Source organism: Hylobates moloch, unplaced genomic scaffold (assembly GCF_009828535.3).
Source record: "Hylobates moloch isolate HMO894 unplaced genomic scaffold, HMol_V3 SCAFFOLD_13, whole genome shotgun sequence".
NCBI lineage: Eukaryota > Metazoa > Chordata > Mammalia > Primates > Hylobatidae > Hylobates > Hylobates moloch.
Window position 1 is genome coordinate 76,397,046 of NW_026652288.1, and position 18,760 is coordinate 76,415,805.

The 18,760-nt window shown below is 31.9% G+C and overlaps 1 protein-coding gene across 1 annotated transcript in view; it reads right to left on the reverse strand.

Moving 5' to 3' along the window:
* Nucleotides 1–761: 761 nt before the first annotated feature.
* Nucleotides 762–18,760, reverse strand: part of BCHE (butyrylcholinesterase) — a 62,247-nt gene continuing 44,248 nt past the window's right edge. The window contains exons 3-4 of the mRNA XM_032173945.2: nt 13,982–14,148; nt 762–1,364 (exon numbers count right to left, since the gene is read on the reverse strand). Coding sequence (XP_032029836.2) covers nt 1,240–1,364; nt 13,982–14,148 — 292 coding nt within the window. The 3' untranslated portion in view covers nt 762–1,239. The remainder of the gene's footprint in view (nt 1,365–13,981; nt 14,149–18,760) is intronic.

Genomic DNA, 18,760 nt, shown 5'->3' on the forward strand with positions numbered 1-18,760 from the left:
TTGCTTGAACCTGGGAGGCAGAAGTTGCGGTGAGCTGAGACTGTGCCATTGCACTCCAGCCTGGGCGACAGAGGGGGACTCTGTCTCAAAAACAAAACAAAACAAAACAAAACAACAAATAAACAATAGGGCATGCTTTAACCATCAGTATACAGACCTATACATTCAATTTGTCTTATCCTGAAGGCAAATTTTCAATGCTTAATTAGCATAAATAATATACACTCCCTTGTTCTGGAACTTAAAATACTCTGACTTCTCTCCTTTAGTAAACTACTAAGTGAATTTATTCAATGGCATGTGCTCCCTTGCCAAGCATGCTAATAAATGCAGCTCTGTAATTTTTTTAATGGCAAAAATAAGACAGTTTGTCTATAAAAAGTACAACCATTTCTTTTCTGGAATTGAACAATTTTCCTATTAATATGTTAATATTTCTGGGTCCAGGCAAGGGTTGCCCTGTCCCAGATGGTACACAACCTAACTTTAGACTTCTATGTATCCACTTTTTAAAAATTTTTGAATTACGGAAAGGTAATTCACATATGTACATGTTTGTCACGATTTGAGGATAGAGGAGGTGAGGGAGAGCAAGAGTCAAATGAAGAATATAATTTGAAGGCATTACATAAATAATTACATGATTTTATATTTTGTTTCTTGGTAGCAGCATTCTGTTTCTATTATAAGGTGTTTTAAAGTGGCTGAGCCTCTCATTTTAAGATTCTTTCTTGTCTTTATATAAAAAACAAAGAGACCAATGATTTTCTGTGCTTATTTTAATATCTCATATTGACATTCAATTCTTATTTTAATTAGGAAACATAATATTGTAAACTATGGTGTACAGTGTTTCAAAATTTAATTTATTTAAAAAAGATACCTTTTTATGAGTGGTAATGAAAATACACGTGACTAAAAGCAGAGCACTGATAATTTTGGGGGGAAAAACTTAAATTTATTAAGGAAGCAAAGAAATTGAAGCAGGCCATTGTTTTAATATGCATATAATTAATTGTAGAACTTTATATTGTGAAATTTAATTAAACACATTCTAGCCATTTGGGTTTTGAAATACTAGGTAAAATACTAAGTTAAAGATGTGAGGAATCAATATTATCCTTCTGGCATTTTTGTTTCAGCTACATAATAGCTTTCTTAGTAGGTGTGTAAAAAAGCTCCTGATATTTTCGCCTTGATCTAAAGGAAAATACGTTCTATAAAGGGTAAATCTATTAATTAGAGACCCACACAACTTTCTTTCTTGCTAGTGTAATCGTTAAATTGATTTTTCCAGTCCATCATGTAATTGCTCCAGCGATGGAATCCTGCTTTCCACTCCCATTCTGCTTCATCAATATTTCCTGTAAAACATGGAATAAGTTGTATTAATCTAAATTTTTATCTGTTTCATTAACTGAAAAATAATTTCGAATACAAAAGCCATTTTCTGTAACTACACTGTACAGCATTATTTTATTTATTCTTTATTATTTGTTATTAGCTCTATCTGCCTGAAAAGAGATTTTAATAAAATCTTTACAGATTATGTGAAAATGCAAATAATATATATATAATTTATATAATGTATAACATATAAAATGGAAAGTGAGTTTATATATTGCATTATGTATAATTACATTACATATATTTTCTTTAGTTTTCAAGAGGATATGTAGATATTATGCTCTTTTCTTGACCTGCTTTAAAATAACACAAATTTCATTTAATGGTATCATTTACATATATAGTTATATAACAGATAATTATTTCTGATGAAAATTATATATGAATACAGTCATCCTTAGTATTTGTGGGGAGTTGGTTCTAGGACCTCTCAGGGATACCAAAATCCTCTCATACTCAAGTCCCTAATGTAAAATAGCATAACATTTTCACATAAGCTATGCACATCCCTAGATAATTCATACCTAATATAATGAAAGTGCTGTGTAAATGTTTATTATATTATATTGTTTAGGGAATAATGACAAGAAAAATGGTCTGTATATGTTTAGTATAGATGCATTTATTTATCAAATGTTTTTGACTCATGGTTGGTTAAATCCATGGATGTGTAACCCACAAATACAAAAGGCATACTGTATTTATTAATGCATAAGGATAATTATCATTCCACATGGATTTTACCCTTATTATAATACAACGTTTTATTTATTTATTTATTTTTTTGAGACAGAGTTCACTCTTGCCACCCAGGCTGGAGTGCAATGGTGCCATCTCGGCTCACCGCAATCTCTGCCTCCTGGGTTCAAGAGATTCTCACTCCTCAGACTCCCGAGTAGCTGGGATTACAGGTGCGTGCACCACCATGTTTGGCTAATTTTTGTATTTTTGGTAGAGATGGGGTTTCACCATGTTGGTTGGCCAGGCTGGTCTCGACCTCCTGACCTCAGGTAATCTGCCCGCCTGGGCCTCCCAAAGTGCTGGGAATAAATAGTCATGAGCCACCATCCCTGGCCAATACATTTTAATAGGAAACAATGTTAAGTCATTGTTTCAGCCACTTACCGTGAAAGCAGTTTATTAATTGTGTTGTAAAATAGAAAGATGATTAAGATAATTCCTGCTTTCAGGTAGTTTGCAAAGTATATGCATGTGTTAGGAGAAAGGAGTGTGTAGGCAGGAATAGTGTGAGGCAGTGAACAACAAATGGTCTATATACTTCAAGAACTTTGAAATTCTGATTTATTTGGAAGTGTATTGTTAAAAAATACAGATTGTGAACAGTAAAAACTATTAAATTACAATGTTTTAAGACACATGTTTCTGTTCCTGGTATAAAGGCATAATAAGCATTATATATAACTGTGGTTTTCTTACTTTTTAAACTTTTAGAATGCTAAACTACAGTCATTAAACTAACAAAAAATTTTAAGTAATTTCATATATACTGAAAATAGGAACTGGCAACTCTTTTAATATATACTTTTCAGTTAGAAATCTTTGAAATTAATTAAACTTTGTAAGATATTACTTTAGAGGAGAAAATTTAGTGACTAATTTTAAGCTAGTACAAAAATAAAAATATTTAAACATTTGTGTAGACATTACAATGTCCCTTGTAATTTAGGATATATTTAGGCTTGAAATGTTCACAATGCTTGGACACTGGAAAAATATTTGAAAGTTTACATAAAATGTTTCACTTTCATGTAAAAATGGCTTTTAAAAAGGTCAATCACTATAATCACTACTTTTTTGTGAATAATAGAACTTCTATAAAGGGTCATAAAAGATTAGATGTGGAAGATGTTAAATATCATACCAAATCATCCATTTTTATGGTCTTTTAAAAAATAACACAATGTTGTTTTAAATATTACTTTTATAAAATAAAAACTCTAAAGCCCAGAAAAAAATTTTTTTGATAAATAAATTTTTGGTAATTTAAAATTTAGACCATGAATTTTCATCCTTATAGAAAGTGTCCTAGATCTGATTTTCTTTTCTTGTTCATGGAATAATACCAAATTCACTGATGTACATAAATTTACATTTTTTCCTATGTGTCTATCAAATGTCTATACAATTTAGTATTTTGAAATGTTTTTTAGTTCACAAATGCTCTATAAATCTAAATCTGCTTTAGAAATAGGGGTCATTGATTGAGACAATAAAATATGAAACATTTAATTATTTCCTAATGAAATCCAGAGAAAGTGAATACACAATAATGAGTAAATAAAATATTGAGTTTGAAATAAATCGAATTCAAAATTAAACGTTTTCCTCTTTCCTCTCCTTTTCTTAGTCCTTCTCTCTTTGTTTTGTCTTCTTATTTCATATTGGCTTGTTTATTACTAAGAAGACAAAATCTAGTCACAAGTCAATTTCACATTATTCTCAACATCAGCAATATTCATGATTAAAAACCATGTAACTTAAATGGATGGAACATCATAATAAAAAATTTAGGGCTGGCACATTATAAACAAGGATTAAACTTGATTAGCAAATTTTAACTTATTTAAAATTTGAGGGAATAAAGACCTTTATGGTAGACAATGTATTTGCTTTACAATTGATTAATTAAAACATAATTATATTGTAGAACAGTCATAATGCTCAAACAATGTAGGTTTCTTAGAATTGTAACCTCAACCAAAATGCAGGCTTCTAACTCAATGTACTTATTGTGGAGGGGATCAATATATATTTTGTATGAATTCAGAGATACAAAGGAAGAATAATGCTGCCACCAATGTTTCTTTTCATGCCTCACGGTGTCTGAAAGTCCACAAATATAATGATAATAGCAACGTTGATTGTAATTCTGTAAATATAAATATTTTTTATGAGAAAGGGAAAAAATAATCAAATTCTGAAGGAGAGAAGAAAAGGAAATGTGTAGAAAAGAGAAAAAGAAAGTGGAGTCTTGATACTAAATTCACAGGCCAAATATTGATGTGACGTTTTCTTTAAAGAAGATAAAAATTAATTTTAGAAATAAAGAACCCTAACTTGTAGAAAAAGTTTTATTATTATTTTTTCTTCTTTATAGTAGTAACATTTTGTGTTTTGGACACTGTGAACATAATGGAAAGATTACCATAATATATTATGGTTTTAATTATATTTTATAAATAAAAATGAATCAATTGATTGACCTCTCCAGATTTTTATGTAGAGAGTAAATGTAAAGTCCTCTTTATTCATACTACAATGATCATACTACATAATAATATGTATAAAAAGCGTCTTAATTCATAATATCAACAATAGGTCACACAGTATTTATCCATTAACCTCAGTGGATGGCATTTAAATAATACGTGTAAAATACAGTAATATAGAGAAGTGAAAATAAAAGAACAAGGGCAAATATATAGCAGAAATGTAAATAAAAGAAAAAAATTAGAGTTGGCAAATGTATAGCAGGCATGGTAAAAATCAAGGCCAAAAAATAAATGAGTAAATAAGTATATATTAATAGGATTTTAAATCTTCAATATTAATAAAGCTTACAATTATCATAACTATTTTTTGGAGAAATATCTTCATTCTTGTAGAATTTCATGCATCTTTACTATTTCTTAAATAAAAATAGAGCAGAAATAAATAAGGACATTGAGGACCTTATTCATATAACTATGTAGTAAGAATATAGTTGATTTGAAACATGTGTAAACTTAGAGACAGATAATTTACTTTTTGCCAAAGAAAAATAATGTGTTAAAAATAATGTGTTGTTACATTAATTATCACCCCAATAAAGCTTATTAAATTTGTATTTAATAAATATATAAATATGTAAAATAGGGAACTGTATAATCTATGTTTACAAAATAAAATTTTATGTCAAGATTTCAAATGATCAAATAGACATATCAGCTAAAAAGATTATCTAATACTTAAGATAGTTTGTGAATATTTATAACGTACACATATGTATAGAGATATTAAAAACAAATTTCTCCAAAGCAAATGTCTGTGTGCAAGGACAAAGCAAATTTGCAAGTACAAACGTTTAAAAGAAAAGGTAAAAAATATACACACAGCTGACCTTGAACAACATGAGTCTGAACTGCACAAGTCCACTTTTATGTGGATTTTCTTCCACCTCTGTCACTCCAGAGACAGCAAGACCAACGGCTCCTTTTCCCCTCCTCCTCCTCCTCAGCTTACTCAATGTGAAGATGGCAAGTATGAAAACCTTTATGGTGATCAACTTCCACTCAATAAATAGTAAATATATTTTCTCTCTTATGATTTTCATTTTCTTTACACTAGCTTACTTTATTATAATAATATAGCATATAATACAAATATTATTGATAAAATATGTTAATCAAATGTTTATGTTATTGGTAAGGTCCAGTCAAGTAGGCTTAATTAGTCAACTTAATCAGTAGTTAAATTTTGGGGGATTCAAGAATTACAGGCAGATTTTCGACTCTGCAAGGGTTGGTACCCCTAACCCCCAGGTTGTTTTTCCAGAGTCAACTGTTTGTGCAAACATAGATGATATTTCCAAATTTGCATTCAGAGGTAAATTTACTAGTAAATACTTTTACACTAAAACAAGAAAAAGCAAGTTTAGAATAATTTTTAAAGCATAAATAAAATAAAATAAATATAAGAGAAGTGAATATATTCCTGATGCGAATGAACCAGCAAACAAAGGCAGCTATTTGGAAGAAAGACCCTACCTCAGAAATGAAATTATTATGTTGATGCCATATAATATTCTTACAATCTAGACTCTAAGAAGACAAAGGTAAAAAAAAAAAAAACTGAATATAGTAAAAGCTTATACATTTATGAATCAATAACCAGAACATGTCAGTTTCTCATTTAAAATTACTAAATGGCTTTACTTAGGATATAATTTAAATTCCTTAGCATGATGCACAAGACACTTCATCTCTGGTTCCTGCTTATCTGGCTTCTCTCCACTTTGCCTTCACATTGAGATTCAGTGCAGGTGTCTTCTCTTCTTAAAAGCTTTCCATGGTCCTGGGCCCTGACTCCACTTCACTGTGAGTAAGCAGACCCTGTCATTTTCATCTGTGCAGCTCTAGCTGCTAGTGCAGTTCCTGGCTCACAGCAGCAGCATATAGGCTCTGTAAATGTTATCAAATTAGTTGACAAAAAAGATTTTTTAAAAGATAAATTATATTTCTATTAGGTATCTTGTTATACATCTGATAAGGTGTCCTGAAAAACATTCAGAAACTAGTTAACTGTCAACTACCTAGGAAAGATAACCCATTAAAACCACCACAAATGTCTATTTAGAATTTTTTTTCTCTTTCCATTTTTTATATTTTTGTGGGTAATTGCTATTAGGAACAATTCACATTAATTTTCATTAATAAACATTTTGCAAACCAGTTGCCCTCCCCACCCACAAAATACTTACGTTGACTTTAACAAAAATGTTAAGTGGTGTTTTGGAGAGGGAATTATACCAGCATTACTTATACTCATTGTAATTCTGACAACATATTAATCTCGTACTACGGATGCCAGTACATTTTCCACTCTGTAGGAAAAGAAACTGTTTGAAAATTCTGCAAGGGAAATGGCCTTCGATGAAATTCAACATCCCCTCATGTCAAAAATTCTCAATAAACTAGGTATTGATGGAACATATCTCAAAATAATAGGAGCTATTTATGACAAACCCATAGCCAATATCATATTAAATGGGCAAAAGCTGGAAGCATTCCCTTTGAAAACTGGCACAAGACAGGGATGCCCTCTCTCACCACTCCTATTCAACATAGTATTGGGAGTTCTGGCCAGGGCAATCAGACAAGAGAAAGAAAGGGTATTCAAATAAAAAGAAAGGAAGTCAAGTTGTCTTTGTTTGTAGACAACATGATTCTATGTTTAGAAAACCCCATCATCTCAGCCCAAAACCTCCTGAAGCTGATAAGCAAATTCAGCAGTCTCAGGATACAAAACCAATGTGCAGAAATCACAAGCATTCCTATACACCAATAATAGACAAGCAGAGAGCCAAATCATGAATGAACTCCATTCACAATTGCTACAAAGAGAATAAACTATGTAGGAACACAGCTAACAAAGGATGTGAAAGACCTCTTCAAGGAGAACTACAAACCACTACTCAAACAACTAAGAGTACACAAACAAATGGAAAAACATTTCATCCTCATGGATAGGAAGGATCAATAGCATGAAAATGGCCATATTGCTCAAATTAATTTATAGATTCAATGCTATTCCCATAAACTACCATTGACTTTCTTCACAGAATTAGAAAAATCTACTTTAAATTTAATATGTAACCAAAAAAGAGCCCACATAGCCAAAACAATCTTAAGCAAAAAGAACAAAGCTGTAGGTATCACGCTACCTGACTTCAAACTATACTACAAGGCTACAGTAACGAAAACAGCATGATATTACTACCAAAAGAGACATATAGACCAATGAAAAAAAACAGAAATCTCAGAAATAACATGACACATCTACAACCATTTGTTCTTTGACAAACCTGAAAAATCAAGCAATGGGGAAAAGATTCCCTATCTAATAAATGGTGCTGGGAAAACTGGTTAGCCATATACAGAAAACTGAAACTGGACCCCTTCCTTACACTTTATACAAAGATTAACTCAAGATGGATTAAAGACTTGAAGGTAAAACCTCAAAAAATAAAAATTCTAGAAGAAAATCTAAGCAGTATCATTCAGGACCAAGGCATGGACAAAGACTTCATGACAAAAATGTCAAAAGCAATTGCAGCCAAAGCCAAAATTGACAAATGGGGTATAATTAAACTAAAGAGCTTTTGCACAGCAAAATAAACTATCACCAGAGTGAACAGGCAACCTACAGAATGAGAGAACATTTTTGCAATCTATCCATCTGACAAAGGTCTAATATCCAGAATCTACAAGGAATTTAAACAAATTTATAAGAGAAAAGCAAACAACCCCATCAAAAAGTGGGCACATAATACGAACAGACACTTCTCAAAAGAAGACATTTATGTGGCCAACAAACATATGAAAAAAAGCTCAACATACTGATCATTAGAGAAATAAAAATCAAAATCACAATGAGATACCATCTCACACCAGTCAGTCAGAAAGGCAATTATTATAAAGTCAAGAAACAATAGATGCTGGTGAGGCTGTGGAGAAATAGGAATCCTTTTACATTATTGGTGGGAATGTAAATTAGTTCAACCATTGTGGAAGACAGCGTGGCAATTCCTCAAGGATCTGGAACCAGAAATACCATTTGACCCAGCAATCCCATTACTGGGTGTATAGCCAAAGGAATATAAATTGTGCAACTATAAAAACCCATGCATGACCAGGTGCAGTGGCTCACGCCTTTAATCCCTGCACTTTGGGAGGCCGAGGTAGGTGGATCACCTGAGGTCAGAGGTTCGAGACCAGCCTGACCAACATGGAGAAACCCTGTCTATACTAAAAATACAAAATCAGCCAGGCGTGGTGGCATATGCTTGTAATCCCAGCTACTCAGGAGGCTGAGGCAGGAAAATCACTTGAACCCAGGAGATGGAGGTTGTGGTGAGCCAAGATCACGTCATTGCACTCCAGCCTAGGCAACAAGAGTGAAACTTCATCTAAAATAAATAAATAAATAAAGCCCATGCACATGTATGGTTACTGCAGCACTATTTACAATAGCAAAGACATGAAACCAACCCAAAAGTCTATCAGTGATAGACTGGATAAAGAAAATGTGGTACATATATCCATGGAATACTATGCAGTCATAAAACAGATATGAGATAATGTCCTTTGCAAGGACAGGGATGAAGATGGAAGCCACCATCATCAGCAAACTAACACAACTAACACAGGAACAGAAAACCAAACACCGCATGTTTTCACTCATAAGTGGGAGCTCAACAATGAGAACACATGGACACAGGGAGGGGAACAATACACACTAGGGCCAGTCGGGGATGGAGGGTGAGGGGAGGGAGAGCATTAGGACACATAGCTAGTGCATGAGGGGCTTAAAACCTAGATGACGGGTTGATAGGCTCAACAAGCCACCATGACACACGTATACCTATGTAACAAACCTGCACGTTCTACACATGTATCCCAGAACTTAAAGTAAAATAAAAAAATAAAGAAAATTCTTCAAAAGACCAAATGGCTCAGTATACATAAAACAGTTAAAATCTGGCAGATTATAAATTTTTATGTGGTATGAAAAATAATAAATAATAAGGTTTTTATTTTCAAAAAAATAATTGCCTAATGGATGAATGATAAACACACACAGAAATGTGAATTTGTATGATACAATATGCATAAGTAAATGTAACAACTCATATTGTTGACCTGAGTATTCCTTGGAAAAAGGATAGTGCTTTATACCTGGGCTAGCAATTTTAGTATAAATTTTCAAAGCATATTAATAGGACATAAATCTAATAAGAGGTTAGAGGCTATCTATATAAATATGAATATATCACATACATATATTCACCTTGATACATATGACCTATTAATTTGTTATATTTTTATTCTTCAGCTTTCTATGCCCAATTTTAAATCAATAATAATATCCTTTTTAACCAATTCAGTAATATGAGTGATTTCATTACTTTAAAATTATTTCAAATGTCACCAAGTCTTGTTGTGATTGTAAAACAGAGACAACTTGCTTTGTGTGTGGGTTTTGGGGAGATAGAAAAGATGGGAATCAATGTTTTGTTTAATGCCTCACAGGGTAAAGAGAAGGGAACAGTCGTGGAAGGCAATTTGTGAAATAGTAAATTTATAAACATATTGGCATAATTTTTTCAGTTCACTTCTTTGTGATCTTTGTTTTGCTTGCATTGTCTCATTTTAAAAAAAGTCGTTTTCTCTCCTATGAAAATAATAATGATAAGTTTTTTTGTGTGGTTTTTTGTCTAGACAAAAAGGACACTGAGTAGATTTTCACCAGAGCTAAGTCTATTTAACAAAGTCTAAGGAATTCGAAAATATTTCAGTCCATTCAGACTGCCATAACAAAACATCATACACTGGATAGCTTAGATACAAGAGAAATTTATTTTTCACAATTGAGGAGGCTTTTCAGCAGATTATACTTCCATCTAAGATCAAGCAACAGTAGACTGTTGACTGATGAGGACCTGCTTTCTGGTTCATAGATGGCAGTCTCATTGCTATGTTCTCACATGGAGGGATGGGGGAGTTCCCTCAGGATTTTCTTTTTTTAGAGCATTAATCCCTATTAAATGAGCTTTTTCTCCATGAACTCATCACCTCCCCCAAGGATTCACCTTCTAATACCAGCACCTTAGTGGTTAGGATGTCAACATATGAATTTTAGGGGGACACAAACATTCAGACCCTAGCAGAAGAGAATGCAAAGGTGAATTAACCCACAATTGCTAGTGGAGGTGAAGATAGAAGAGATTATACTGATATTTAATTAAGTCTGCCATCATAATTAAGAAACAACAACATTCTTCATGTATTTGAGTGTTCCCTGAAAATCTCTTCTGTCTCCATCACATTATTATTTTTCTGTTTTTGATCAGTTATTAAACTTATCATGGAATGCATACTTCTTTATGCAATAAATCTCAATCATTAATTGTTCTGTTGTAATTTTGAGTATGGGGTAAGATCGTAGAGTGAACTAGTATAAACTTAGGCTAGGCTTTATGAAGACTTCATGTAGTTTAAAGTGGAACAGTTAATTTAACTTGATTATTAAATTATTCAAAGCCACTTGTTTATTTGTTTTGTTTTGCTTTTAATGAGGAATTAATAATTCAGGCATATTAAGACAATAAACTAGTTTCATTATTTTCTCCAAATCACCTCTGCACTCCCTCATCTTTGACTGCCAGTCTTGCTAACTGATTAGCAAATAGTAGTAAATGATTCTCAAAGTAACCAGTTCAAAGGGTATTTTGGCCCTTAAATTTACACGTGCTTTTTAGTGTTGGCAAGCACGATTTATTCAAAGGTCCATGGAGGAATTAGTGGATCTAACTTTTTTTCTTCATTAGGATAATATGAAGGACTTTTGTTCTTTAAATAAATTTACTCTTTCACTTTTAGTGAAAAAAATATTATTATCCTTGACAATGGGTCATTTTTCTACTTCCTTTTCTTTTTTCAAATAGGTATGAGATTGTAATATTGAATAGTTATATCCTTGTGGAAATCTGAATTTGATAACATTTGAAATAAATATTGTGAATTTTATTTCTTGCAGGTGCATGCAATAACAGCATAGCCATGTGCTGAAGTATGGTCTGAAAGTTAAGTGTTAGAATTTTTGTGTTTAAACAAGTCTTAAGAATCATTTTATTTGAGAACATTTATTGCTCAAATGTAAACTACTGCTGAGGTGGTACTTACAAAGCTTATTGGGCTTCCATCTTGAGTAAGGTAAATATTTTTCCTTTCAAGAAAGCCAGCTAGTAGTTATTCTTTGAAATTTTTCTTTACGTATAGAGTTGCTTTAAAAAAAATTCCAAAAACTTTAGCCCAGGTCATCTGAATAACGCATTCTCAAAACATTAAAGATTAAAATATTTGAAGTTTTGTGACTTGAAAAATATAAGGTATGGCAAGAACATGGACCCTTAATCTTTTTAATCTGTCCACACTATTTATTTATAAAACCTAAATCCTTGTAACTTCAAACTGATTTTGTTCAAATGTAACATTTTTATTACTAACGAATACATGTTACAATAATCGTATCATGCATTTTCTTCAAAATTATAAAATATATCTAGTATAAAAACCTTATTATGGGGGAATTAATTAGAAAAAATGATATAATACAAAATTATATTTTCAAGACCCACGGAACCTAACCTTAAGCGTGGTCCTAGACCACAGCTAGGTAGGTATTTCCAGCATTACACAAGCTAGGAATTTGTTCAACATTGTATGAGAAATAGCAGCAGCTGGCCAAAAACTTTGGAGTTTGTTTATTTAATCTGCTTTCTGGCAGGTAAGTATTTGGAAATAGAAATTTGTGAAGGATAGTTTTTAAAAATGCTAATATTCAAATTTTATTGTATCAGAACATAAATTGCAATAAATCACACGTGATTTAACCAGAAGGGCTCAGCTTGGCTTATAATAAATAAGTCACTTAAAATAACCCACTCATTGTATCTCAAATTATAACCCTCTCATATAAAAATATTTTAAATAAAGATTAATAATATATAGTATGTGATATGATAAATGATAGTATCTCTTTGGGTCTCTTGGCAGATTAATGAGTTACCTCATCGTTATTTACACCCGGAGGACACAAGGACGGCACTGTTGCTCTGCCAAGAGAAGCAGAATCCCGTCTCTGATTATATATTATGTCACAGAACATTTGGTAATACACAGAGCACTGGTATATCAGAAACATTTCCCAAGCAGATGGAGTACATCATTATAATTTTTGTGAGTAACGTCTGATAATCAAAAGGTGTATTAAACAATCAAGTACAGCTCTGAGATGCCCATATTTGCTGAAACTAGTCCCCAACTTATCTAAACAAGAGATGGAAAACATCTACTGTATTATGATACCTAATATACAGCCTGAAAATTACAGAGCGTCATGGTGAACAGAATAGCAAACTCTGAAGGGAAGGACCTGACCAGCAATATGTCTGATGGCTGAAAATCAATTACTTTTAGAAAGTATACTTAAGGAACCACATGGATTATAAACATCTGAAATTTTAAAAACCAGACAGTGAGTTGGATATATGTCATATCTGTCAGAGAAGATCAAACTAAGGTGACACATGTTTGATCACTCAAGTGGATTGAAATATTTTCTTAATAATGAATATTGAGATAATAATCTGAACAAATTTTCATAGTATTTCCTTACCTATTTCTCATCAATCACTTCCTTAAGACTAGTTAACTAAATATTTGTTTATAATATGTAATATTATATAATATTATATTATGTAATGTGTGTGTGCTCTTAGATAAATATTTCCAAGTTCAGAATATTTAGAAATTTTTTATTGTGTTTTTAAATATGTAAACTTTGAAGTTTTTTTCTACGTTTAAATCAAGGTTCTATTGTTTATCAATAAATCTGCTTTTACCAATTTATGCATACTTATTTTTTAGTTCTATACATTATGATTATTTGATATATTTACTTCTTTGTCCATTAATTAATTCCACAAAGATTTTCTGAATAACAAGTAGGGCTCTATTTTAGTTTCCTTTTTCTATTTTATATTTCCACAGGGTGAAATTCATATTTTAGTTTTCTTTATTTAACTACTAAAGTACTGGTCATATAGTAAGAGTTCAAAACATATCTAAGCTTGATAGAAGAAAGTCTTAAAAATAATGTATTCATTAAATCAAGTTATTTTAAAGTCAAAGATACATATAGTAACTCCATCACCATGCCTTGGAGAATATACTTCATCCCTTTTTTACATAACCCATCATCTATTAAATAACCAAACACTAAAAACACACACCTGTCATTTCCAAGACTTTTGGAAAAAATAATGTCCAGAATCGGCATTGTTGAGCACGGAGTTTTGTCATTATTCTTGTTGACTCTGTATTCAAGGTTAGATATTTTTGTTCAGTGCTTTTGAAGACAGGCCATCTTGTGCTATTGTTCTGAGTCCCATCTGGATTCCTAAATAATAAAATAGAGACATTATAGTAAAATTGAAATCATTGTTAGATTAAAAAGAATATTGTTTTCTAACACTGTTCACAAGAGCTTTAAAGAGTTTAAGACAGAAAAAATGTGGATATATATTGATGATATGAAACGTAAGTGAACTGGGCTTAGTGGTTTTAGTACTGAGAACCACTATGTTATTTAAAATTGTAAGAATTAAAATTTAAAGTTGAATTTTTATATGCATTTCTGCTTAACATATTGGAAGAAGAAATTTTTTATTTCAATAAAATATATTTTCATTCACACTTAAACATGCTCAAAGGGTGGTGTTACTTTTGTTTCATTTTCTTCCCTTATCCTAGGCCCAAAAATTTCACAATAAGGAATCATATCACTTACTCATCTTTTTCATCTATTTCATTCTATATACTCTTATTAATACTGCCTGAGTTTAAGACCAAGTTTAATTACAAATCTTATTATATAATAATCTCATTACTCCAGGAAACTTCTTTCAGTCCCACTTTTAAGTTTATCTAACATCTCATAGATCTGTTTACTAATTAAAAATCTTTCAATAATTCTTCAGTGGTTCCATATTAATGTTAATGAACATGGTACCACCCACATTTTCAAATTTATTTTCAGATATTCTTTTTATAAACCCAGCCAATAGGAATTAGGGAATTAGGTAGAGTTCCCCAGTAAATCCCTCCTTTTTTCATTTCTTCTCTTTGCTCCAGCTGTTACTTTTGCTTGGAATTCTTTTATTTTCCAATTTTATGTGTCTAAACTCATTCAAAACTTTCACGTTATCTTTTTATATTTCCCATGCTTATAGTTGTGATTTGAAAATGAATAACTGTCAACTCTATCTTTTCAATATCTGCAGTGTTGAGCTCATTTATACCTTTATAGCACTCAATAATACATTAATGCCAAGGTCACACAAACAGGAACTCAAGAGTTTTTTTAAAGTGGCTCTACAGAGTCACTACATCTGTAGATTTCCTTATAATATATCTTCATGTTATTAGTATGAGTTAGACACGGATCTAGCCTCTAGAAATATAAATACGAAACACAAAGTTTTCCTCAGGGAATTTGTAAGCAAGAAAATCCAGGGAAACAAGGAACTACAGCATAAGATAGCATAAACCAAGTCTAAAAAAAGGGCCACAAATAGTTCAGAAGAGGGAGCAGTCATTACATGCTTGAAAGGAAATTACCTGATGGAATGGGAATCTGGCTGAAAGAGAGCAAATAAGGACCTGAGCTAGAAAGGAAAGTTGGGAAAGCTAGAAAAAGGGATAGAATTAACATAGACATTAATGATTAATCTACTTCTTAGTTCAGATAATGATGAAAAAACTAGTTTTGTTGAATTCTAGGATAGAAGGAGATACCACTGAATTTATGGACTTAGGATATTAGTGTTGTCACATTAAGGTCTAATAGCCCTGGAAAATTGTTTGAAACCGAACTTGTAGGCATTTACTACTCTTGAGGAACTTTTGACTAAATGGCTAGTGTGAGCATAATATTTTAGAAATATTGATCTGAAGGTGGTATTTAGAATAATCAAGAAACTATAAAGTTTTTCAGCCTTTTCTAACATAAACAAAAGATTAAAGTGACAGAGATAAGTAATTCATTCCTTGCTTTTATTCTACCTTATGCTAAATCATATAAGAAAAACTCTGGTTGAACTTTTCTGAAAGTTCAACACAAAAAATCCTTCATAATTCAGATACCTTCTGTATATTATTAATAGACAGAAATTTTGGAGTAGTATGAGCAGATCTAAGTTTGTTTTGCTTTGTTTTGTTTGGCCAAAGTCTCTAAGTCCAGTAGAATTTGGAAGGAGAAGTAAACATTCATCCAGTATGGTTATCAAGAGGCAGATTTTTGTCATCAAGAACTTATATTGAATATGCACCATAAATTCATATTTTATCATAGATGCAGACATGTTCAACCATGAATCCAGGAGCTTTAGAGACAAAGAGTTTCTTGATGTACTAGTTTATTTTATGGAGGAATTGGATAATTTAATAAGAACTATTAATAATCAGAGCTATTCACGCTAAACCAATGTCATAGTAGGATTGAAACCTCCTGCTTTAGGGTATTATTTGAGAGAGGTCAAGGAGAAAATTTCTCCAGATCACAGATGGCACAATTGTCTAGGTAAATTATGTAGTCTTTTTTCTTTCTTTTAAAGCTGTAGAAACTAACAAGTACAGCTGCTGGAGGCTGGATATTAAACCAGGAGAACCGATGGTCTGATTCAGTACAGCAATTCTGATGTTCCTAAATTGCCCACTTTTCTTCTAATTCTGCTCTAATTTACTTATGGCACCATTTTAACTGCACATTCATTTCTGTCTTCTGTGAATGGCGACTTAAACAGAGCTGACTCATACTTGAGTTCAAGAGCAAAGCACTAATGACACTGTCAGTGAGTGTTCATTTAACAAAGTTTGTCCTATGAAATAACTCATGACATACCAAATTGTAATTTAGAGATAATAAAATTCCTTTGCCTATAGATGCAGATACAGTTTTCAGAAGATTGAAATAGCTATTGAAGTGATGAAGTATTTTATTCTATAATTTGAAGAAATCTCCAAAGACTTACAAAATAACGAGACAATTCTGTCTGTATCAATTAAAAACTTTGTGAAATACAACATATTTCCACTATACACAATTCCCAAACACTACATATTTGTTATTTCAAAATTATAAGATAAATTTAAACATCTTGATTTTGCTCTTACTCAAAGGATTTTTTGTTCTCATCACAAAATAAATACTTCAAAATGGTAATAACTAAAATTTTCCATGAAGTTGTATGTGCTCTATTTTTAGTATCAGGTTCTTTTTCTACTTTGTGGTGTACCAAAATGCTCTACAGATCACCGATTAGAATTTTCTACATATGTTGGTTTGAAAGATTTTAAGACAGAGCTAATTTAACAACAACAAAAAAGCAGAGTATCTTTTTTTCATCTGTGTTACAGAAAATTACTTGCTTGTCATTGATATTTGAGCACATAGTTGATAACTCATTTTATGAACAGATTAAAGAAAAAGACATCAATTGATTCAGGATGCCCTGATATGAAGAAAAATTATGCATCTAGCTTCAAAAATATTCTTGGAATTATAGAATCCTAGTGTTGCCTATCCAAGCCTAAAATGAGAATTAAAATTATCCTTAGGAATTCAGAGACAGTTATTTCTAAGTAAGCTATAGTAATTTTTGAGAGAATATATTTTAATTAGCTTTAAAATCTAGTAAAATAAAGCTATAGTTAATAGTTATATATTAAAAGCCTAGATGAAATCTTTCACTGTCATAAGAGGTTTGAGGAAAATATACTGAATAAGTTTTAAAATGTTAAAATATTTATAGATTCCATTCCATGTCACTTAAATGAAATTCTATTTTAAAATAAGGAATAGAAGGGCTATAAGAAGACCTAAATTTAGAAAACAGATTCATTCCTTCATTCAACCAATATTTATAAAGTGTGTACTAGATCAGGTATTATTTGAGTGATAAGAAGTTCAACAAATACAAAATAGAAATTCCTTTATCTTGCCATTTTTATTTGATGAGAAAGACAATAAATAAGATCAATAAAGAAATGATGTAATATGTTAGATGACACTAGGTGCTAGTGATAATAAAATGAGGAATGGGGATAAATAGAAATGGTAGATGAGTATCAGTGTGTGTGTGGGGTGGGGGGATGGTGGGGGAGTCCATAATAAAATATGTGATTGTCCTTTGTCTCTGGTTCTCGCAATGTAATCTCTAAACACTTGGAATCTCGTGCTATGCATGATAGCTTATGCTAACATGATGCCTTATGCTATCTAATAACTTAGGCTCATGAAATGACTCAGGGTGGGGATGGCCACACTGATCATCTTGGGGTAGGAACTGGCCCTGCCAGAAAGACCGTCCATGTGATTAGAGGGTTGAGACTTTTAGCCATGTGATAGCATGCTGACCTCCATGGAGGGGAAGGAGCTGAAGATTGATTTTAACCATGTGAGCAATGATTCAATCCATCATGCCTATATATAATAATAAAATCCCAATAAAAACTACAGATACAAAGCTCAGGTGAGCTTCTTAGATTGGCAATACTCCATAAGTACACAGGCACAATAGATGTCGTGAAGGTAATAGATCTCTGAGGACAGAGAAGTTTTGCATTTGGAACATTCTAAGTCCACGATGCTCTATGTGTCTCATTCCTCAGCTGGTTCTAATTTATATCTTTTTGCCATAAGAAAACTGTAATTGTAATTACAGGGCTTTCCTGAGTTCTATGAATAGCTCTTGTGAGTTATAAAATCTGACGGAGTCCACAGGGACTCCATATTTGTCAACAGCTAGTCTGAAGTGAGGGTAGACATATGGACCCTAAACTTATAACTGATGTGAGAAATCTTGGACCAATTTCGCAGACTGGAAGATTAAACTTGACTTTAACTCTGGGTAAGGGAGTTTTGTAATATTTAATAGAAAATGAAGTGAAGACTTGAGGAGAAAAGGGATGAGCCAAACAGTTGTTTGGGGAAATAGTATTTCAGCAGAAGG